Raw genomic sequence first — 25,317 nt, 5'->3', positions numbered from 1 at the left:
ACTATGAATGTTGGCCATAAGAGAAAAGTTAACAGAATCTATAGTTTTGCTCTTTTTTTTGAGTAGTTCTCCCATCAATGAGCTTATCATCACAAAGATCAGCAAGTGTCTTAGCCCACCACTTAGGCCAGATAGTAGAATGACCAACAGTATTACCAAGAGATGCTTGATTAGTAGAATCCTTATTAGAAGATGTTGGATCAAACTTAGTTGAAGCATCTATAAAGCGAGGTGATCTTGCCAGAGAAGTCGAAGGAGTCTGTATAGGTATCATTGGAAGAACTAGACCTACAGGAGCTACTAGAGCCCTCCCATTAGGTGGACCTAATGGAAGTCAAACTCCCAAATCATAAGCCTACATAGGATGGTCTGCTGGATCAGGAACAAGAGAAACAAACATGAATGGTCCTCACTACTCATAAAAGACTACATCATGGCTATATATGAGATGAGATGTCTCAACATCAATCAGGCGGTAGGCTTTGTGAAGATTGCTATATCCAACAATCATCAATTTCTGACTCTTAGCATCCAACTTGGTGCGTGAAGCATCAAGGATCCCAACAAAAGCAAGAGAGCCAAAAACCTTTAGGTGACTGATTCTGGGCTTGCAACCAGGCCTCTTCCAAAGTTTTACCTTTGACCACCGCTATGGGTAACTGGTTCAATAGATAAACTACAGTGTTAACTACTTCTACCCAAAATTTATTTGGAACATGTCTATGTTCGAGCATGGAATGAGTCATCTTAGTGATTGTCCTGTTCCAACATTCAACTACACTATTCTATTGTGGTGTGTGGGGTGTGGTTAACTAGCATTTGATGCCTTATGTATCCAAGAAGTTGGAGAAAACATTAGAAAAAAATTTGCCCCCATTGTCTGATCTAACAGTAATAATAGATTTCCCAGATTCCTTTTCAACTAAGGGTTTAAAATTCTAAAATATAGTAAATGCATCTGATTTATTTTAAAGGAAATACACCCACATTTTTCTACTGAAACCATCTACAAACAATAGAAAATACCTGTACCCAAGAACAAAAGGAGTGGCCATAGGGCTACAGATATCGGCATGAACAAGCTAAAGTACTTGAGAAGATTGCTAAGAATCACCACTGGTGAAAGGTGTGTGATGTTGCTTCCCAGCCTAACATGCATCACAAACTCCAAGGTGTTGAGTCTAAATCTCTAGCAAACCAAGAATAGCATCATGAGCAAGTTGTGATAGATAATGCACATTTAAGTGCTCATATCATTGATGCCAAAGCATGCTGACAAAAGATTGCCAAATAGCCATAACTAAGTCCTGAGAATCACTAGAATAGCCATAACTAAGTCCTGAGAATCACTAGAATCAGTAATTTTGAAAAGACCATGATCCTCAAAACCTACTCCAACAATAGACTTAGTCACTCGATCAGTAATGGTGCACTGATGTGAACTGAAGGTGATTGCCAAGTGTGGAGAATGTCACGGCAGCTAACTAATTGAGACTAGATTTAGTTCCATCCCTGGAATGTAGTACACATCAAGAAATATTGGATTCCTCCCAACAAATGGAATCTGAATGTTGCCTTTATTGATAACCATGTACTCTTCCCCACCACCAAAAATAATGAAATCTGAATAAGGTTGGTATTCAATAAACCAGTCTCTGCAGTGAGTGAAATGTCAAGAGGCACATGAATCAATGTACCATGCATAGGACTTCACATGATCCACAGATCTTTTAGCCATAAAGGCATAAAAGGAAAATTTCACTTGCTTAGTGTCCTTTGCACTATTTGCTTTGGGTTGCAAACCTGATTGCTTAGACTGGACAGCCAAGCATTTTCGACATTCAACCTTCATGTGACCAAACTTGTGGTAGTAGTTGGATTGAATGTTCTTTTTTTTTGTACCATCAGATGCTAGAGTAGAAGGCTTCTACTAAGATGGTTTCTAAAACTTTCTCTTATCCTTTTGAAAGGATTTCACAACAAAGGCTTGCTCAATAGAGGTGGAACTAGAGTTGCTATCAAACTCTTGTTTCCATCGATCTTGCTAAAGTAGCAGGGTTCAGAGATTAGTGAACTTCATATCAACACTAGTAGATGTGATGTCGAGAGTCTCGATAAAATGCTCATAGGATTTTGGTAAACTTAGAAGAGTGATTACCACAATATCCTCTTCCTCCATCTTGCAACCGATGGCAAATAGTTGATCACAGATTTCCTAAATCTAATTCATGTGTGCCTGGAGCATAGTGCACTCATCCATGACAATAGAAAATAGAGCATTTTTTAGAAAGAAGGCTCTACTCTTGTTGAAAGTCTCATGAAGACCTTTGAGATGTGTCCAAATTTTGGCGGCTATCTTGCCAGATAGAATCTAAGAAAGCTGATCATCAGCCATAGATAATTTTAGAAGCATTACTAGCTCTTGATTATTTAGATCCCATGTATCTTGATCAGGACCTGGAGAAGTTAGATGCTTTGTAACACCCAAAACAAGTTGATCCATGTTTTGATATTCAAAGATTGTGATGATACATTGCTTCCAGGTTCCATAGTTGTAACCATTGAATTTGGAGTTATGCTTGAGTAGAATATTTGTCAAAGATGCCATGGCACATTTTTCAATAAAATTGTGAAAATTTGTAAAGGTATATTCTTCAAGGTAAATATATAGAAGACCTAGAAGAATCAAAGATTGGCTTAGTAGAAAGCTCAAAAAACCGAAAAGGAATATGCTATTATTTTTTGGATTTGCTAGCTCAAAAATCAAGGCACAAAAATTGAGGCACCTAGAAAAAATGGACAACAACCCAATTGAGCTCTCAAAAAACCCACCAAGAATCTACAATCAAAAAAAAAATTGACCCCAAAAATTAAGGTTTCAGGAAAAACCCTAGTCAATAGCTTGGAAGGTCAAATTTGCAGAAAAAATGGCAAGTTTGGATAAATGAACACCCGAATGCTGGCAAAGATAGTCAAGAGGGCTAGATAGACAAAAATGACCCTTCAACAGACGAAAAAAACTTGTTTTGTGGCAGAAAAACCAATTTTGTTTCAAACATTTTTTGGCTTCACAAATTTCGTTAGTTTTGTAAACTATTATTGACAAATCCAACCAAAAAACATAGAGTCAATAGTCACAAATCTATCTGTCAAAAAATGTTAGAAAAAAAATGTGACCTTTGAAGTTTTCTTAGTAAATCGTGGGTTTAGACAACAGTAACTTGACAGTTTTCTCTACACAATCATGAGTATTTTCTTCAACAAATCACGATAGTAGCAAACCTATGTTTTTCATAAATGGGATGCCAAAACTAAAACCCTAGTTGTGTGTATGAATAAAAACCCTAGCCAGGTTATTTGTAAAAAAATAAAAGTAATTTCAAAAAAACTTAACAAATAATTTCAATAGAAATTATAATTTTTTTAAAAAAATTTGAAATTCATGATCTGATATAATATTATGAGGTAATTGGTAAATACTTGTTTGTTATTAATAGAGACTGAAAGGTCAATTTATACAAAAGAATGAGAATGTTTCTTTAGGAAATGATTGTAAAGAATAGAAACATTCTATTCTAGAGAAAGCAAAAAACAAAATAAAACTAAAGCTTAATATATTTACAAGATAACCATTAACTAATAATAGATTACTTATTTATTATTGTAATACATTTATCATATATTATTATTACAAACATATAAGAAATCTGAAACTGAAAATAATACATTACATTTGCAAACTTTATCACTATTTTTTTTTAAATACCATTGTTATGACTCATAATTTAAATTTTTTTATAAATATTACAAATATGTTTGACATGCCCAAATACCTCCATCCCTTAATTTGAAAAATATTACCTATATCCTAAGTACCCAAGTACATGTACCCTAAGAACCCAAGAATCCATGCAACCTTGATTTTTGTATTATATATAATTATTTTACCTAGTCTTCTTGTGATCTAAGGTTTTAGAAGATCTAAAGAGTTCAAAAGCATAATTCAAAACAAACATTTTATATGACCTAAAATGTGTACATTATCATTTGATTAAATTTTATATTTAATAGCATATTATTTGTATTGATGAATATGAATCTTTATAGCTCTTTTGATACCAAATAATCAATTTAAGGATTTTATAAGTATAATAATTAATATACAAAATTTGATTAAGAAAATGGGTAATTGCATGTATTATTATTCAAGAAGATATTTTTATTCTTATTCTAAATTAATATATAATTTTGGAATAATTAGTTAAGTGATTGAATTTAAATTAGGAATAGTGAGTTTAAACTTTATCCACTTAAGTGAATCCTTAATATTATTTACCTTTTTTATTGGTTATGATTGTGGGAAAATCCCATTACATAAATAACCAATAAACCAAGTATACATAATAAGTTTATTAGTGTCTCCCCTAGTAAAAATTGTAGAATATGTATTATATTCTTATTTAATTCCTTTTCTATATTAGATTTACCTTATAAAATGAAATAGTTATAGTTTAATTTCATCTCCTACATTTCTATATATCTTTCAAATGCATCTTAAGTATTTATTGAATTTCATTGTAGTGTAAGACATTAGACAACAACATCTAACATAAATGTAACTAGTATTGTGCTAATTGGTAAGGATATCACTCTTTATCATCACCTTGAAATTTTCTATTGCTAAAGATTTATATGCTAAGGAAAACAAAGGGGTTATTACGCACTACATGGGATTTCATAACTTAGATAACCTAAGTGACACCTTGGAGGAATGTGATGGCAAGGTAAAAAAGGAAAGCATAGCCATAAGGAAAGAAAAAGAGAAACAAGGGACAACTCTTCCTCAATAGGAGTGGAAAGAACTTTTGAATTCACAAGAAGTGAAAAAATTTGAGGCTCTATTTCTTCTTGGACTAGGCTCTAACTTGGAAACTAATCCTAATTGCATATGGAGATTAATTATTTTTCCTACAATGTTGGGGGTTTAGAAAACCTAGACAGTAAATATGTTGTTAGAAGGTTCCTCAATGAACAAAAGGTAGTAGATGTTGTTCTATTTCAATAATTAAAAGGCATTTCACATTAGAGATTGGTCTTAGGTGAATTTGAAGGTATGTTAACATTTTTTACCACCAAAAATAGTAAATAGAAATGTGGCAAATCTATTTTACTATACCATAAATGAACTAAGCATATTGTAAGGTGGGGCTACTCCTATTGCAATAGGTTTGTATGGGTGGTCATTGTGTGTTAAAAAGGAGTGTGAGACATTTTCCTTATATGCCTCTAATGACTATAATGAAAGAATTCATCTATGGAACTAGTTCGCCCAACTGGAAAATATTCCTAGGATTATTTGGGTACATTCAATATAATTTCCATTCTAGAGGTTTGAATGGAGGATAGATAATACTTTCTAGTAGAATAGAATATTAAACAAGTTGAGACCCTTTAACCCCTTATCTAGAGATAAGAATGAATCTAAGCCCATATGGTGGTCATTGTCTAATTTTCAAAAAAGGTGGTAAGAGAGTTTGCAATAGACTTGATCAATTTAATATTTAAGAAAAACATTTTATTAAGGATTGTAAGAGTAATTGTGTTAAATTTATCCTATATACTCTATCAAATAATCATTTGATACAAGTTATTTTTACATGTTATGACTCCTTCTTGGTGACAAGTGGTAAGAAAGATTCATTTATCTTGAATTCTATACATTTAATGTGTGGGGATCTAAAAGAAGTTATTAAGACTATTAGGACATTAAACATGGAAAACATGAACCTAAAAGATGAAAGGAGATGGAAGCTAATTGTTGACAGTTTGAGAGTGTTGCTTAAAATAGTAGGTGGGAAGAGAGTCAAAGTTATAGACTTTATTATATGATGATTTGTACATCCCTAAGTAAATCTTATGACAAGACCCTAATAATCTTGAATCTCAAGAATCTCTTGGACAAGTAAAACATGCTTTTAGGGAAGTGCATAATATAAAGATTATGGGTCTTGAAATTAGGGTTAGATTGAACTAGCTTAAACATGAGGATAAAGGATCTACAAGTTGTCATCTACAATAGTCAAAGATAAGGAGGAAAAGAATAAGATATAATGTATTTCAAAAGAAGATAGAAATATCAGTGGCCTAATCGACATAGTGAATGCATTTCAATAATTTATAGTTAATTTATTTCATTAGAAGATGATGAATTTGACAACAAATGTGCTAGAGGCAATACTAAAATGTATGTACCCAAAAAAATCAAGGAGGACAATTATATTAAATGATAATTTACTATAAATGAGGAAATAAAAAACCTTAGCAATAAAGAGCCTCTAAGGCCTAATGTCTCCTAGTGGAATTTTATAAAAATGCCTAAACTAGGCAGGACAAGATTCTAGAGTTCTCAATTTATATTAAAGGCTGCAAAAAATGGCTCATTGAGTAAAGATATCAATAGTGGTCTTATCAAGTTAATTCCAAAGAAGGGATATATTACCCTTATTAACAATCAAAGGCTTATAGCCCTTTGTTTTGTTTCATTCAATATCCTTGCCAAATTTTTGGCTATGCAATTAAGGGCTAGCCTTGCAAAGGTGGTCGATTTGACACAAACTAGGTCTTTGAAGAGAAGGCAGATATTGGAGAATGTTTTGACCTAATAGAAGGTCATGCAATGGGATACAAACTATAAGAAATGAGCCTTTATGTTTCCTTTTTACTTTAAAGAAACATGTGATAGAATTGAATGGAGCTTCATTTTCATGGTGCTTGAAAGATTGGTGTTCCCTAGAAATTTTTCAATATGGTTGGCCCTATGATACAAGATATTAGTTATTGAACAAAGGTAACTAGTAATAGATTAGGATATCTTGATCTATCTTAGATCCATTTGATATGGATGCCTAAATTCTCTAGCCATCTATTTCATTCTTGCTAATGCAATGTGTAACCTTTTGAGGGTAACCACTTGTCTCCTAGAGTTCATGGCATTGGTCTTCCTAATAAGGAGGATTTAGCTAATGTCCAATTTGTTAATAACACAAAAGTACTTGTTAAATTGATCCCTGATCCTCGATGGGTAAAATTTAATTTTAATGGTTGATTTTTTGGCAACCTAGGTCTAGTAAGTGGGTGTGGCCATATGAGTGGTATGACAGGCACAATGTTACTTTCTTATGCAATCAGTTTATGGATCTAAGTGGCCTAGAAGGTAGAAGTTTTGGCTTTACTGTGGTGTCATGATGGTGAGAAATATAAGATTTCAAAAGGTTATAATAGAGGGAGATACAAAGAATTTTATTAACATTCTTAATAATAGGGAAAAGATGGGTTGGGAGATGGAGTACAACATCAAAAAAGTTAAAGGTGACCTTTCCATGGTGGAGGTTCATACATTCCAAAACATTCTATAAGAAGGAAATCATGTCACTAACATGTTGGCAATGGAGGGTCATTTTATGGCCAAATTAGAAGTTTAGATAGAGGGTTACTCTATCTTTATGATGTTTATGTCGAGATCAAGCATGATTTTGACACCTATGAAGATCATGGTGTACATATTTAATTTATTAATAAATAATAATTTCTTGTTCCTTTTATCAAAATAGGAGCCCTAGGCTTTTTTCTACTCTTAATTTGGTAGGTTTGCTAATTTTTAAAATCACTTGACATAATTTTCTATACAAGTATTTTCCTTCTTCCCTTTATTTGCATACCTCAACTTTGGTCTTAGGGATTTTATTCAAATTTGGCACTCATTTTTGTATCTTATATAGTTGGAATGGATGGGGGGCTACAATAGATAGAGACTAATAATTATGATGATTATAAGAATAATACTAAGTTCTAGGAAAACATTTCTCATGGTCACATGGAAAAGTATGTGAAGGGCATAGTGGATCATCACCTAGGTTTGTCTCATAAATTTTCTACATCATGGGATGACGGGAAGGTTAGCATTAGTAGTGTGGCCTTTGTGGTGATGATAGAAACTATTGTGATGCTTGGAAATTTCATAGCAAAAAGGTCATGGATGCCCATAAACCCCAAGGCTTCTTGCAAAGAAGACCTTCACCCCCTCCTTGACCCTAGTGAAAGGATCCCTAGATTACAAAGTGGGTTCAAAAAAGAGCATCTCATGGGAGGCTAGAAGGTATTCGTGATAGTGCTAATAAACTTTCTAATTCTATAAGGAAGGTACAAATGGTATCATTCCTATTTATTCCTTATGTCAAATCACATTTGTAGGGATATTAAGTTCTATATTCCCTATTGGAATTTTTCTTCTTTTTCTCTATTGGAAGGTAAAGATTAAGTCAAAGGGGGGTCCCTTAAGGCCAAGGTTTAATCCTTGGGCTATAATTTTCATTTGAACCACACCTCATTTTTAAAATCTTCCCTTACTCTATATATCAAGTGAAATACTCCTACTTTCACCCCCATTTTTTCAAGTTCTAAGACTCGGGTAATTTACACTTCTAAACATTAGGTCATTTCATCTACCATAGGCTCCATTGGAGTTAGTAGGCCTACTAGGGAAAAAATTAAAAATTCCTTGAGGGCCCTATTGACTTGTTTGAGGACTTGGATTTTTCTTGGTCCATAGAATCTAGCTAAAGCATTGATAACCCTATTCCCAATTTTCCCTTTGCCCAAATTATCTTACATTTTTCTCCCAATTTTCCCTCCAACTCATTTATCTTTCCTTCTCCTAAAACCCATCTTAGTTACTTAGGAACTCCTTTACCCCCATAAAAGGGAATAATTTGGAGGCTTTGGCTGAAAAAGTGGAAGATTTGTGTATTTTCCATAGTAGGCTAAAAGTTGTATATCATCTTGAACTAGCAAAAACAAAACAAAAAGAAAGAAAGAGGTGATTATGGAACTTGATCATAGAGGGGGAGACTTTATTAAGGATAAGGGGGATAACATCCTATGAAAGGTTGGTAAAGACTTTGGAAAAAAATTACACAATTGGGAGATTATTAAGGATAAAATTGTGGAGATAAAAATCTAAATGTCCTTTGAAGAGGATAAAATGGAGGTCATTAATGCCTTTGTGGCCATGATGGAGTCCCAAACTTTTTTGGGAGAGTACATAGATGATTAACACTCAAAATAGAGATATTTAGGAGAAGACTAACAAGGCTATCATTGGTATCTAGATAGCATTGGAGGAATGGAGGCCAAAAAAGAAGAGAAGGGAGGCAAATGTCCATCCAATCATAAGGGAGGCAACTGCTATTAGTGAGGATAACATTGTGATGCCTTTAGATGCAAGAAATTTTTATCCTTGTTTATTATGTGTTGTAGACTAAATATTCTTGGATATTTGACAAATGTTTTGTTGTATGGGGTGTGTTAGAGCTCCAAGTGAGGTAACTAGGAATTAAAAAATCTATTTTCTCTAATCTCCAAGAAATGTGGAATTAGGTCAAGAAATAACTTAACAAGTTTTTTTTTGAAGAAATGGAACATGCAATTTTTGTCCTTAGTTGGAAGAGTGAAAGTGTGTCAAAATATATATTCTTCATATAATGTCTATCATACATTTGCATGGATGTTTAATAATTTTTAGTTCATCCACATATATAAAAAATATTAGAACCTTTTTGTACTCAGGCTATAAGGGGAATAAAAATAAGTAAGTTGTCATTGGGCCTCAGTGTACCATGAGAAAACATAAAGGGGGATTAGCTTTAAAGATTTAATTGTACAAGCCTTATCTCTAATAGTAATGTGGATTTTTAAATTCTTACAACATAATGAGCCATGAAAAACCTTGATCAACCATAAGATTTCTAGGTCTATTCCTAAATGGAAATCCAACTAGAAGGTCTTTCCATATTTTAGAAACAAATCTTTTAGTGAATCCAATAGGTTATTTGGTGTCCAAGACCATATGAATGCATGAGAATGTGCACATGGAATATGAGTTTCCATAATTAGATTATCATCAATGACAGTATTCTATCTTGTGATAAATGCATCTATCGGAACCTAAAACATAGGCCTAAACTAGTAAAATAATGATATAAATTTTTTATTGAAATTATTGTTGAAGGACCTTTCATCTCATGGAGCGATATTTTTTCTAAGTATGTTGTTCCTCAATCTTAGTGGAGGACATTTTGTATGCTTAAGGATGAAATCATAGCCCTGTCTCTCCCCAAGACATGTACAATCTTTGTAGTTGTTGTTTCTCAAGTTCCTTACACATGCATTATTGATTAGTACCAACATCTATTATATCTCTATAACCCCAAATACTATCACACATGTTTTTATTTTCCTATTTCCAAGTAGGAATGAAAGATATTTGGAATCACTACTAATGACAACATTAGTTGTTGGAATATATCTTAAATGGTTTTGTCTTAGTGCTCAAAAAATATACTAATCTTTCTGGTCTATTATTTCTTATAAAATTTATTTTTTATGGAACTTTGCAATAGTGACTTCTTTAGTGGCAGAAAAAGATTTCTTACTAATCTTCTAAGGAGGTTCATGACCTATGACATTTCTTTGCAAGTAATCATCTCAATGAGACTTACCAAGGATAAATTTTAAAGTCTTATAAAATATCATACCACTCAAGTGGGAAACATCTAATGGATACATCTACACAAAGAAAATAGAGGAATAGGCACCATTTTTAGTTGCAATGGCCAATTTTGTGATGATTTGGAGGAAAAATGAAATGAGTAAATAAAGAACAAAATAGTGAGTTGGTAAATGTATCAACAAGATAACACAATAAGGAGTAGGTACTTGTAGTTACACTTATACCTATTAATGTAGTCCCTTTAGGGGTGGATGTCTAATATTTCTTCAGAATAGTAGCACCCAATGAAAGGAGACATGTTTCAATGAAAGGAACCATATGGTGGACTAAGTAGATTGAGGGAGAAGTAGATAATACGTGATTTCCATAGTTGAATTAATACAATTACTTTAATCAAAGATGTGTAATAGTAATAATTAGTCTCCATAAAGAAATATACTTTAAATTATACTATTCTTCTATGTAATATTTGGTTTTTAGTACTATGGTAGTTCACTTGTACCTCTTGGAAATCATATAATATATGTGTATATTTTTATAGTGCTTCACATGAATATATATCAAAACTTAATAATGTTTATTTAAAAAATTACAAATCAACACTAATAAAAATTAATAATTTGTTTGTCAAATGTTTCTTTCAAGATCTCTATTTGACGAGTCATATACTTATACAATAACACATGTTATATAAAAAATGTCATTGTAGAACAAGTGTTCAAAAATATAATTGCTAGACTCATCATTAATACTCAAACTAATTGGAGAAGTATGTCATTTATCTTCTAATTCTATTACATATGTAGATGTAATACATTCATGTCACTAAATAAAAATTATTGACTTTTATATAAGAGAGAAAGAAAACTTACTTCATTATCATACTCAATCAATCCTGATTGGGATCCTTCTGGGCATCTGTTGTACCGCTCCAATATATTTTTCATGCTGAAAGAAAAAAAAAATATTTGAAAATATAATTTTTAATAGGATTTATAACATTATAAGAAAAAATACATATATATCAAATTTATTGTTGTTTGATAAAACAATCTTCTAATGCAATATATTTCAAACATTTCATAAATCAAGCTCTCTAAACCTATTTGTATTAGAAGTAAAGTTAAATATAAATTTTACTTATGTGTACCAATTTTTTATAATGAGTGTAACCAATATCACAAATTTTATTTACTCTACCAAGAATAGTTGATAACTTTGAAGCCTATGTTCAATCTGCTACTAATATTACATGGGGAGATGTACCTCAAAATAAATAATTAGTTACCATGGAGTGGGATATAGGAAGAATAGATAGATATTGCTAACAATAGTGATAACCCAAAAAGCTCAAATAAGGAGATAGCTAAAAAATGAGACATGATTATAGTAATGAAATGTGTGTGTGTCTCAAGTTGACTATCCATTCTTCCTATATCCCACTCCTCTCCCTCCAAGTGAGATTACCATCAGGTACTCACCAAATCCAAAAATGTGCCTCACCATGCATGCCTAGTAGAATGATAAATAGGTCGGGGTACCTTGAACCTCGCCAAAGACCCTAACTATAATTATATGGGCTATGAACCCCTAACATGCCTAAAATTCTATGGGCACAATTGAACCAGTTCTTTGCAGGTAGGTTCACCACCAGAGAAAGAGACAAAGGCATAGGTTGGGACAACAAGTAGATTTAGTTGCTTAAGCCATGTCCTATTATTAGAGATCAAGATACAATTTTGACTTCCCTTCCTGACTTGAAGAGAAAGACCCATCTAAGGTGGTTAGAGATAAGTAGAGCATGCATTACTCATATAGACATAGGTGTAGATTGGGACAAAGGTAGTTATAGAGGATGAAAAAAGGGTAGGAGCCTAAAGAAACTATGGGCCTGTCCAAGATTTAGTTGTACCCATGCATGTCAAAGCAAGTATCACCAATAATTTCATTAGCCATTTATTCAATTCATAAATGAGAGACAATAAATGATTTCAACAAAGGACATTAAATACTTTGAGTCTATAGTTTCATTAAACTAGAAGAAATAGGAAAACCCTAGAAAAGAGGAAAGCTACAAAATGATAAAGCTTTTTCCTAAGAAAGGATAGCAAAATAGTGTATACTTTATTCTAGAAAATTAAGAAAAATGACTTTAGAGGCCATCTCTAGTTTAGGGTAGGAAAAATGATAATGTATAAGAAATATAAGAGAAAACTTTGTTAGGATTTTATTTTCAAATGGTATATCAAGATACCATTTTCAAAATTTCCACCATAGTTTGTGAGATCAAGTTCTAATTTTGTAAACCATGCTTGAAAAATGACATCAATTATGCTTTCAAATAATCCTAATTGGATTGATGAAAATTTTGCATGAATTTAGAACAGGGTAACTTTTTTTGTAATGATCTTGGCAAGGCAAAGGAATACCATTTTGGTTGTAGGAGGAAATGTCTCCTTATAGTCTATGACTTCTATTTGTGCATATCCTTTGGAAACTAGATCTTTGAACATTTCGATGGGCCCAATCAATTTGTATTTCACCTTTCATGTACCTATTTGAAACCACTTTGCTTCTTTTAATGAGGTATTCACACAATTTCCATGTCTTGGTCTTTGTCAAACTAGAAATTTATGCTTTTATGGCATCTTCTCCTTATGGTTTACAAAGCCTCCTCAAATAATATCAATTCAAGCTTTGTGAGACCAAAGAAGACTTGACAACCCTATACTATTGGCTTTCCATCTTATATCCTATCTCATTCAAATATTTTTTCATGCATCTTCTTTTACATCATTAATGGTCTTAAGAAACCATTTTGGATGAGATCTAGGTATCTATTGTTAATTTTAAAAAGTTGACTTTCAAAATTAATGACTAGATTCTAAAGGACATAATGCATCCACCAATGTGATCTATCTGCCTTGTCATTTTAGAATTTGAATGTCACCAAGTTGATGACCCATCTAGTGAACTTATAGTTTTATAACTCTTTCACATTAATAAATTAATAATTTGGATTTTACATTCATAACATTCTTGTTGTTGATAATGTATTATAGGAAGATGATAGATCATATCATTTTTGGTTTACTTACCTAGATAGTGATAGTTTAAATGACCATATTGCTTCTGTGAATATACATAAATAAGCTATTACTGTATCTTTAGTGGTCATCAGTATTGGTTTAGTGTTGCAAGCCTTCTTTTAATGATATGAGTGAAAACATTAGTTCATGCTCATCAAGGTCTACTATAGCACCACTAGCTAGTTTTCTAGGTCGATTATTGTGAAGATTTTACTGACAAACATCACCATGTGTCCATCTTTTCTTACAAATGTAACAAACAACACCAGACTTGGTTTAGATAATTTACCTATTGTATTTGAGGGTTTACAAGTGCCAGACTTTTAATGAAAATATTTGGTGAAATTTGGCCTCCTCTAGTAGTTCTTGGATTGTTTTCCCTTGGATTTTCTCGCAAAAGCACTTTCTTCCTTAATCTTCCTACATTTTTCTTCTCTTCTTTTTAAGAAAACAATGCAGACAATTTATCGACTCAAGAATTTGTGTTTCAATTATCAAGTACAAGGATTCCAAAAATCCTCTATAGGGGAGGGGTGAACCATGCAGCACCACATTGACCATGTAGCTTACTGATAGAGGCTAACTGGTCCCGCGAATCTTTAACTCGCATGAGGTAGTCTACAATTAAACTTCCTTCCTACAATTGATATTTATACAACTGATTCTTTAAGAATATGAAGCTTCTTTCCTCTGTAGTCGAGTTCTTGTTGTGTAACTTTGACCATAATTCTACACTAGATTCTTCATTGCAAACTTTGGGAATCAGTTTGTCTCCAACAAATAACTTCATTATTAACAAGACTTCAAAGCATCACCATGATATCTATCACAATTTGAGTAAAAATTTATTAATAACATTGTGACTCGAGTACTAGCATTCGAATGTTACTGATATAGTGAGTTACATTATTCCAATGCTTCTAATCAAAGCATCAAATCTACGAAATCACTCTAGGGGCATGTAATTGCACCATGAAAGAATCTATAAGAATGATAATTTCGTCTGGCCACTCTAAATCATACGATAATCTTTTGATCGCACTATTGTGAAACAATCTCTTTACAACATTTTTAATGGCATCGATGGAAAAAGCAGTGTATTTCAGCTCCAGTAGAACACAGTGTCACAAAAAAAATGCCAAATCTACCTGTCAATGAGAAAACAGATCACACCGAAGACTTCAAAGAAAACATTGTCTACTTGAGAAAATTCAGAATTCTGATCGGCTTCAAGTTATGAAGACTTCATTTTCAATATGCGAGAAGCTAGATCTTGTTCCCAAAGAAGAACCAGAGTCTCTTGTTGAAGAAAGTTTTGATAACAGAGACAAAAGAAACCAGATGTTGCTCAGTTCAAAAGGGAAAAAATTGCAGAGTCAAGGCTTCAGGATAAAATAAAAAGGAAATAAATCACACTCAGCCAATGAAGAGAGTAATTGAGTTTGGCCAGCACAATGGTTTGATATGTAGAGATGACACGGCACAGTTTATGGTGCAACTTATATGCACCTCTTTTGAGTCTATTTCACTTGCATATAAAGGACTTAAGACTATTTAACACTAGTCTGGGTCCATAAATGTTGCATGGTAGTTTGATCTGAGATGACACACCCTACACCACTTTATTTCAAAGTTTAATAGTTAGAAATGTTAAATAGTAATAATTGATTAACTTATTATAAATTAAATTTATTTTTTTAATGTGTGCTGTTTAAGAGTTGTTGAGGTCAAATGATATAAAAGAAATCTGAGAATGTAGAAGAAAGATAAGGAAATTACATATTAAGGGAAAATTTTATGTTTTAAAAAAGTAAGTCAATTTTGACTATTTACAATTTTTAGTCTACAAAACTTTAATGTGTAATATTTAAGATGTTCCTAGTACTTATAAAAATAAGAGAATCCAACATTAAACCAATCAAATTCTCAATTTCCATATCAGTATACTCAAAACAAGTCATATTGGTTAGTAGAAATAGAGCAACTTGTTAGCAACCCATGCAAACACCACAATGACAAAAAGTGTTACAATGCAGTGATAAAGAACAAGTGAATAGTAATAGAGATAGTGCAATTCCATCCCTAACTCAGGTGGAGGAGGCCCTATGCCATCAAGAGATTAAAAAAATGTTGTACCAACACATCTAACCTCATATTTCAGAGGTTAAGTCAATGCCTGTGTGCACAACTTGTCTCAGCTAAACACACAAATTGAAAGTTGTCATGCAATAATAACTCTAGCAACACAAAATAAAACATACATTCTAATTCACTCAATTGAATTATACATTTATAGGATCTTGAAGCACACCATAAAATGTATTTTACAGAGAAATTAGTTTTTTTTTTATTCTAATGAATTCCTTTTATCATGTGATTTCACCTATGTTACCCGAGGATGCATTTCCAGCCCTAAGCCAATTTCAAAAACTATCCTTGTTTTGGAGACTTGGGGATAGCCGAAAAAGTTTCCAAGTTGTCCCCACCCAAGAAAGAAAATTGAAAACCCGTCCCTAAACCTTCAAATTGTCCCCACCCAAGCAAGAAAATTGAAAACCCATCCTTGAAACTTCAAAAATAGTCAACTCATTTCCAGATGGTGTTGACCGTCTCGAGGACTACATAACCATTTCCCATCTATCTTGGGGATTGGTTGAAGTTTCTGATTTTTAAATAAAATTCAACTTTACAAAAACATTAATAAATGGTGATTGTCTGCCCATTCACTGGTCCTACTTTAAAATAATAAAATATGTTAACATAACCCATGTTGAAAGATTTTTTTTTGGAAGCCATTACAAACTTAGCATCCAACTATGATTGAAAATTAAAACTTCAACTTTTGTTCAACAAACCAAACCTAAAAATGATTGTAAATTAGAATTCTATTTGATATTCATATTGCAGACCTAGAAATAATTGGTATTGGGTTGAGGAATACTCAGATTGTTTTCAACTTTGATAATGCTCTAATAGCAGCAATAATTGCTCAGAAATAAATTGTTATAGCTAATTACTGCCCAAACAAGATGGTTGCTACTCATCTAGGAAGATTTGGCACAAAAAATTTGGTTTTCCTCCAAAACCCACAAGAAAGGGCTCTAAACTCTAATCTATGGCAAATTGATTCTCTCATGTGATTTCATCCTATGTTCCAATTCTTAGATGATGATTTGATTTGATGCTATGTTTTGTACTAATTTGATGAATGAAAATGAATTTTTTTTAGCTATGTTGCTATGATGAATGTGACAATGTTATGTAATTCTAAAATTCATGAATATATATATATATATATATAGCCATCCCCTACCATCCCCTATTTTAGCTAAAGAAAACTATCTTAGAAACTCATTTCCTCCTCCCCCCATCCCCCTATCCTAGAAACTTAGGGTAACATAGGATTTCACAGACACATATATTCGTATAATTGTTTTCTTTTAAACTAGTTTAAAGTGCATTTGAATCTTGACAATTTATCTCTATTCAAATACTTTAAACTTCTCAAATTAAGTCAATTATAATAATTTTTCCACATTTTTTAAAACAACTCTTTAAAATATTTTTGAACTCTTAGGTTTTATTCCTTTTAAAAATTTATATTTCATCATTTAAAAGGACTTCCATTTCATGTAGTTATGTTTCATTCATTACAAATGTCACAATTAAAATTCACAGCATTAATTATTTATAGTGTAATTTCGATGTTTGTTTTCCTATTATGCAATTTATTGGGTTTGTTCTCCTTAGTCCTTGAAGAATAGTAGGCAAGTAACTGTTTTTCAACCACTATTTTTAATTTTTGTCTTGGATTTGTTTTCAGGTGTTCTTGTAGACCAGTGTTATTTATAGTCAATGTATGTTATGACATCAGCCATCATCTTTTGACATCAATTATTTTCTAGCACAACTAATTTGATTTCACCATTCTCCATAAGTTAGTCGATAAATTTTTGATATTTTCACTAAGTACTAAAGTGATGTTTTATTCACTCTGAATCAGTTTATTCCTTAATTGTTTAAATATTAAAAGAGTGACTTTTCTTCCCCAATTTTGCATGCCTAGGAGATGCGAGACTATCAATACTTGGGATAATGATTTTCAATCTAATTAGATTTTTTCCCAGTCAATTTTGTGTTGTTTCAATATATACATGTTTGTTGTGTTTTATTCCTCTTTCATAGTTGAAAAATATACTTAAATAATTGTCATATGATCATATTGCTAGTACGTACATTGTTGAGTGAATTGAATACAAGCAAATGATCTATTAGAAAAAAGGTACATATCACTAAATTTTAGTATTAACATATTTTAATGCAAATACCTATTATAGTTTTCAATGATCACATTAAGTATTGAATAGAATAGCACAATGATGAGAATTCAAAGTATTTTAACAGAAGTTGTTAGTATAGTTTTTCAACAATCACATGAAGTATTGAATATAATAGCACAATGATGAGAATTCAAAGGACTTTATGACTATATGAATATGCCAATTAGGTTAGTCTTAAAGGGATTACCCAATTTACTAACTAAAAGTGGCTGCCAAGTAGAGTAATGGGTGGAATGTGATATTTTACCACCACTACCTGCTTATGGAGTTTGGAAAGAAAATTTATCATGTGCACATAAGCGACCAAAAGTTTTAGTTGTTGAATTGACACATTTTCAAAAGGATTAAGAATAAACCTATCAATATTTTGCTTCAAACTTCTGTGTATTGGTTCTCAAGTAGGAGGTCATTTATCTTCACTTAAATTTGAAGAGAAGAGCACTATATATTTTCAACTCTAACAACTTACATAGCCTTTCTCGCAGATCGTGTGTCAACTTATTGAAGAAACACTTATCAAGAAATATATCAAGCCTTCTTATATAATGAAAAGCTAGATTTTCAAGCCTAGAGGATACAATAAATTGATATTTAAGCTTCAATAATGTTTGTAAATTCCTCCCACCAAAGTCAAACTTGTTGCTCAATTTTCTTGTAATAATAAACTCCCACTTCGATAATCTCTAGGATACCTTTATGCAAATGGCTAATAGAAAGACACCTAACTTTAATTTATTTCCCATGTGAATAATAAAATAAATTTATATTTTCATGAGCCTTGAACTCCTTTAAGTGAATAATAAATCCATTCACAACTTTTCTAGGCTAGCTTTGTTAGTAAGAATGGAGGCATTGAGTTTGTTCCTAGAGTTAGTAAACTAAAACTCATCATTAGATGGAAACCTATGAATCTATTGATGTCCAACATAATATTATTTCCAAGGATCTCTTTCTCCACAACTACATTATTTTTCTCCTCCATCTCCTAATGAGATCAATTTCATCATGACATTTTATTATTAACAATATCATTATTATCATAGTGAAGGGAAATATTGGACCTATTGAATGTGGGGGAATGGCTTGTAATCACAATGATAGGCTTGTCTCAGTGGTGGCCCTCTAATTGGGTACTCAGACAAACCACTATGCTTAAGCTTATGTCGCCTATATGTTGGGTGGGTAGTAGGAAAAATAACAAAAACATAGAACAACACAATGTGTTGCTACACAATAAAATATATTATATTTCATTCAAAATATCTACAAACTTCTGAAAAATATTACAGCTAACTCAAACTTTTGGAAAATACTTTAACCAACACACCCTAAACTTAAACCTAATAATCTAGAAGCATCGGACAATTAGTATAAATTAATATTTCTAACACTCCCCTCTAATTTTTACTGTCAAAATTTGTAGCCCACAAATTCGAATGTGCCATTTAATCTTCATATCTGTTACTGCATGAGCAGTGTCTTCCAAGGCTATGGCCTTTAATTTCTACAAACATTTTGTCAACAATTGGCTGCCAACAAATTCCTCTCTTCACTAAATCCACTAATAATCTTGCCTCTTTTTTCACAAATGTCGATAGCCTTTTGCCTCTTTGATACCTTGCTCTAATTCATCTCCCAATGCTATTGCATTCCTTCTTACACTTGAACATTTGTACCTAAATAAACCTTTGATCATTCTTGCAATTCTTTGCCAACTCAATCCATAGCTCCATCCACAATCCATTTTTATACAACCTACCATAGAATCATTTTTCCAATCTCTATTCCAACATGTCTTATAACAATGGTTTTTTAAGCCACAAATATTACAAGGATGTATATCCCAACATCTATCATTTGTATGCCCTTTCCTATTACAATGTGAACATTGCATAATCTTTATGCCTTAATTGATTCTCTTGAACTTTTATTCATCTTTCCACTACCTGCATCATATCCAAGACTTGCATATTTTGGCCTGACTATAGTCTCAATTGGATTCCTTAATTCCTATTCATCTTTTCCTAGACCTTTACCTTTGAAACCCATTCTTTCTATAATCTTCAAACCAATATTATTATTATCATAACAAACAAAATCTGCAAACTTCTTGTCAGTTACTTTCTTACACTTTTCATCGCAAACACTTCCAACTTCAGCAAAATCACATTTCTCAATCCCATAATCACTTAAATCATTTGTGTCACAAGATACATTTCATACAAATGGTTTCACATTCAAGCATTTTTTCTCTTGTTTCAAAGTAGATTATTTCTTCTTTAACATATTATTTTTTTCTTCCAATTTCTTCACATTTTCTTCTAAAACTTTGTTCTTTTTCTTAACATCATCAAACAAATTTAACTTTTCTTCTAATTCTTTATTTTCTTCTCTAAGCTTGCATATTTTCTTCGCGTGCCAATTATGTACTTCTTCCACAAATTTTAGCCTATCCTCTAGCTCTTCAATTGCCTCTACATGGACACTAATTCCATTTAACAAGTTAGACTTTTCTTCTCCCATTTCATTTCTTACTTTTTCCAATTCCTTTTGCAAAATATCTTTTTCACACAAAAATTTTGTATTTTCTTTCTTCGCCATCACTAATTCTTCTTCTAATTTATTTGTCTTCTCTTTTTGAACTCTACCAATTTTTTTCATTGAAATAAAAGAGATTAAACACAATTTATCCTTTTTCAACAACTCACTATTATATCCTTTCAAAATTTCTTTATGAACTTCTTCAAAGGTTTTGTCACAAATAAATATTTACCCCTTTCAGCAATTAGCACATGAAACTTCATTCATTCATTTTCTGCAAACTAGTATAATAACACATCTGAAACAAAATGAGTCACGCATTTTCCTCTTCATAAAATTATAATTTTAAACAACCATTCATTTCTAGCCTTATCTACATTTCCTTAACTTCTTAACACAAAATATTAACAAAGCTTCACACTAGCTCAAATCTTACTAGCATTTTTCAATGATTGACTTTGTAGTCTTCAACTCTCTAGGATTTTGATCTTTGTGCTCTGAAATCTTTATCTTTCCATGATCTTTAACCTTGGGCTTTGATACCAATCAATTGGGTGGGTAGCAAGAAAAATAACAAAAACACAGAACAACACAATGTGCTGCCGCACAATAAAATATATTATATTTCATTCACTATGATCTCAAATGAGTACATAGTGCCTTTTTATAGGCAAGCATACAATATTCTAGAGAAATCTAGCATTAGCCGAGAAAACAAAATATCTACAAACTTCTAGAAAATACTTTAACCGACACACCCTAAACCTAAACCTAATAATCTAGAAGCATCAGACAATTAGTAGAAATTAATATTTCCAACACTATATTGGTATCAAAATGTCTAGAAACAAGGAAATGAAAATTTGGCTATTAAGTGATTCTCCTTACATCGGTAATTGCCTAACTGGAGAGGACCCCCCATACTGGACTGATATATATATATATATATATATATATATATATATATATATATTACTCGGGATTGAAACTATGGGTCTAACAGGTAGGCTAATATTCTAGAGTTCTAGAAAAGAAATGAAGATGGCCTATCAAGGACCACCTTGTGTTGCGGGTTGAGCACTAATCATGCTTAGACATTAGTATAAGCCTTACTATCTTTAGTCTCACAGACATTGAAACTAATGTCTTTCTTTGTTTCTTTGTAATTGTGATTAGGATACAATATACAATTCAGCCTAAGAGATCAGCCTGTACAATTAATTGGGTTTAGATTACATAAAAATTTAAAGATAGTCAAAGACTTGGAGGATGATTCTCTAGACTCGCATATCATTAGTTATGCTCTCCATGACTTCTAGTGTCTTAGATTTGTCTGACTGAATGGAATGTTTTTATGACTCTTCAGAGCTGTTGGCTTGTAAGTTCAGTGAAGAATTCATAACTTTACATACACGTGACTATTTGTGTGGGTGTATACATATAAATAAGTGTGGCACTAACAGTAGGCTCATACTTACAAATGTACATTTTCAACATTCAAAAAAAAAGAGTACCCATGTTGAGGTCAGCGTACCGTCCCAGGGAGATTTATCCTTGAGCCCCTTTCGTTATTAACTGGATAACTCATTAAACCAGTTTATGCCAATAATTTTGAAACATGGAAGTGGTTTTAGTTTTGTTTGCACAACTTTGTGATATTTTTATGTAAATTCTTGGAAAGTGATTTCTTCAGTAAAGTGCTAGTTGGCAAGTTGAACATAGTATAATTGTGTGCAAAAATAACTAATTGCCAGTAAACTTCCACCCGAAAGTATTCAGAAAGGTCATTTCCTTTTCCTTAACGCCATTTTGGTTTTGTTTATTTTCTTAGGTTGTAATAAATTTCAAATTTGTTTTAAAATGGTCGATTCTGAGCGTTGACCCTTTGTATTATCTGATTATTTGATTAGAAATTTTGCTCGGTAGCTTTAGACAGGATGCAGTGAATAGATAATATCATTAAGAGAAAATGACTAGAGAACTCGTCCCATAATTTGCCATCATCCCTGACTCGATATATACTCATTTCAGGCATTGTACTTTTTCTGAGTGAATTTCACTTGTTGGGGTTTCAAGAAGCCACTAAAGATGAAATGATTCTGTTAAAAATCAGTCCACATTCTGATGTAGTTCTTCTGTGTATACTCTTCTATTGTTTTCTCCAATGCTTACATATCAATCACATAATAGTATTATGGTGGTCATTGTTATTGTTGTTGTTCATAGTTCAGACAGTATTATTGAGAAAGTTGGTTGTCACTTAAAAAAAGTTTCATAGCAACTTTATAATCTTAATGTTTCCTTTGACAAACATTCTTCTATCACATACGAGCTAGCTGGCATGTCCCTATGAATAGATATTTTTTTCCTTAATCACCCAAAACTTGTTCAAGTCATTACACACTAACAAAAATATACCCATCTTAAAATATAGATCTGAAACGCATTAATAGGTGCAGTGATCATGTTTTTGTGTTTAGAGTGAGTTGTATTGTGTTGGATTGGTGGACAAGAGCATTGGCGATGTACCTGTTGGTGAATTTCAGACCTCTGTAAATATCAGTCCGAGTTTTTCTCGTCTCTTGGGAGTTGAATTTAAAGGAGCATTTGCAAGATAATAAATTGCTTACTGAACTGTAATCCTCAGCATTTACATTGCAATCTATAAAGGTTTGTTCGATAACTGGGTACAAAATGATGATTGGATATTCTTTCTTGGAAATCAGAGATTAGATATTCTTTCTTGGAATGGGCTTTATTTTGCTTCCATCCATGTGTTTAAGTCAAGGCTATGGTTCATGATAACAAGGTACAAAACAATGATTCCAGTGACGACCGGCCATTTCAATTGATGTTACACTCAAACTTATTTATCGCTACCCAAAGTTGAATTGATACAGATACGGTATTGGGTACGTATACAGCTGATTTTTAACACCCCCAATATGGATACAGCTAGACATGACATTAATAAATAAAACATACACATATATTTAACACAGTTTTCGAAGTTATTATAGGAGATTTTCATTATTTCAAAAACAATATTGACACATAAATGCCACACAAGTTAATATAACACATAAGAATACATAAACATACTAGAGTTGCATTAAAAGATAACCCCAAAATGGGTCATTGAAATAGAAAAACATTTTATTTGTCTTTCTCATTAGGTGCAGGTTTTGTTTGTATCTTTTTTTTTTAATTCACTTAAATAAAGTTTTTTTTAAATTATATTTGGAAAGATTTATGTCAAATTTTTTAGAAAAACAAATCCAATAGTATTTGGCATAGTTGGAAAATCAAGTTTTTTTAGATGGACATGAATACAATAACTTGATTTTCCATATTGGATATGTTTCCAAATTGGATACATGGATACATGCGCCCAAAGAGGGACAAAGGAGTTTCTAGAAACTCTGTTGCTACCTAATGCTTCATGCAATGCAGTAATTTGTTACAGATATTTGATTCTATTTCATTTAACAAACTTTACGAGGACTTATAGAAAGCAAAAAAAGAAGGTTAACAAAATTATAGATTAGGTTAGAGAAAATCTTCTTTCTAAGAACACAAAAGTTGATGATGAGATGTTGGCAGGATAAAGGTTAATAGCTATAACTGGTCTCACAATGAAGTCTAGTAGTAAGTTCAATAGAACGTCAATGTAGTCATGGATGTCGATGGGTATTTTCTATTCATATCATTCTATCTACTATATTTCTAGGTTATTGAGTTTGGACCATGTTGGTTGGGTTCGGGTCTAGGTCCTTCTCAGGTCTAGATCCATGTTGGGTGCATAGTGGGTCTAAGTATGGTCCACATCACAGATTGTGGGTCCTCCTGTAGACCCACAAGGACCCATAGCATGTAACATGGACTTTGGGTGGACCAACCATGGACACGTAGGGATTTGGGAGGACAATTAAGGACCCCACATGGACCCTCAAGGACTCATGAGGACCCATGGCCCACAAGGCCTAAAAGTTTATTAGAAACACAAAAAACCTATATTTTATTATTATTTTATGATGGTACAACTCATACAAACTCAAACACACATATATCTCTACAAGTTGTAATGTTTAATTTTAAAAAATATAAAAAATGCAGTTTACTAATGGTCCTATTATGTAATGCCTACCCCTACTTGACTTTTCTAATTGTATTGTCGAATTCTTTTAGGTCAGTTTTTTGATTTTGTTTTATGATTATCAGTGCTTAGTTACTGAATTTGATTAAATGTTATTTTATACTCAATTGGCTTATGTGATGAGTTGTTCAGTTATTTCATGTGTTTATGTTTATCCTTTCAATGGTGATATATGTATGTTTAGTTAGTGATTTCAGATATCTCTTGATGGTTAGATAGATGAATAATTTTTATGTGGTTTCTATGTATACTTACCCCATACTTGCATGTGTATGGTGTACGTGTATGTTTTCTTTATGTTTGACATTTTTGATGTGGTTGAGGAATAAAGTTATAGTCACCTACTAGTCATGATCTACAAGATGCACCACTTCCAGTCATTTCCTATTTAGTTTAGAATATATGTGTTTGTACATGCATAAATTTTATGTAGATTGCACATACTGAGTATTGACTTTCCTGAATTGTCAGGATGAGCGTACCCTATCGCAATGTTTTAATGGTATAAGTGGAGAGATAACTCTTGAGTCCAAATCCTAAACCCTAAGCCAATTATCCTAGAAAGTAGGACAAGTATCTGAGTTAGTTCACCTTTCTGAATTCATTAAATGACATGAATTCATG

General features: G+C 32.2%; 1 protein-coding gene across 1 annotated transcript in view; it reads right to left on the bottom strand.

Moving 5' to 3' along the window:
- LOC149546415 (MADS-box transcription factor 23-like) overlaps positions 1-25,317 on the bottom strand; it is a 76,664-nt gene that overhangs the window by 8,886 nt on the left and 42,461 nt on the right. Inside the window, exon 2 of the mRNA XM_089794579.1 lies at positions 11,440-11,515. Within this exon, the coding sequence (XP_089650705.1) occupies positions 11,440-11,515 (76 nt within the window). The remainder of the gene's footprint in view (positions 1-11,439; positions 11,516-25,317) is intronic.

This window comes from Cupressus sempervirens, chromosome 7 (genome assembly GCF_028749045.1).
Source record: "Cupressus sempervirens isolate cs-2001-9-10 chromosome 7, ASM2874904v1, whole genome shotgun sequence".
Classification (NCBI taxonomy): domain Eukaryota; kingdom Viridiplantae; phylum Streptophyta; class Pinopsida; order Cupressales; family Cupressaceae; genus Cupressus; species Cupressus sempervirens.
The sequence above is the reverse complement of the archived record's forward strand: the minus strand, read 5'-3'. Positions and strand labels throughout refer to the sequence as shown.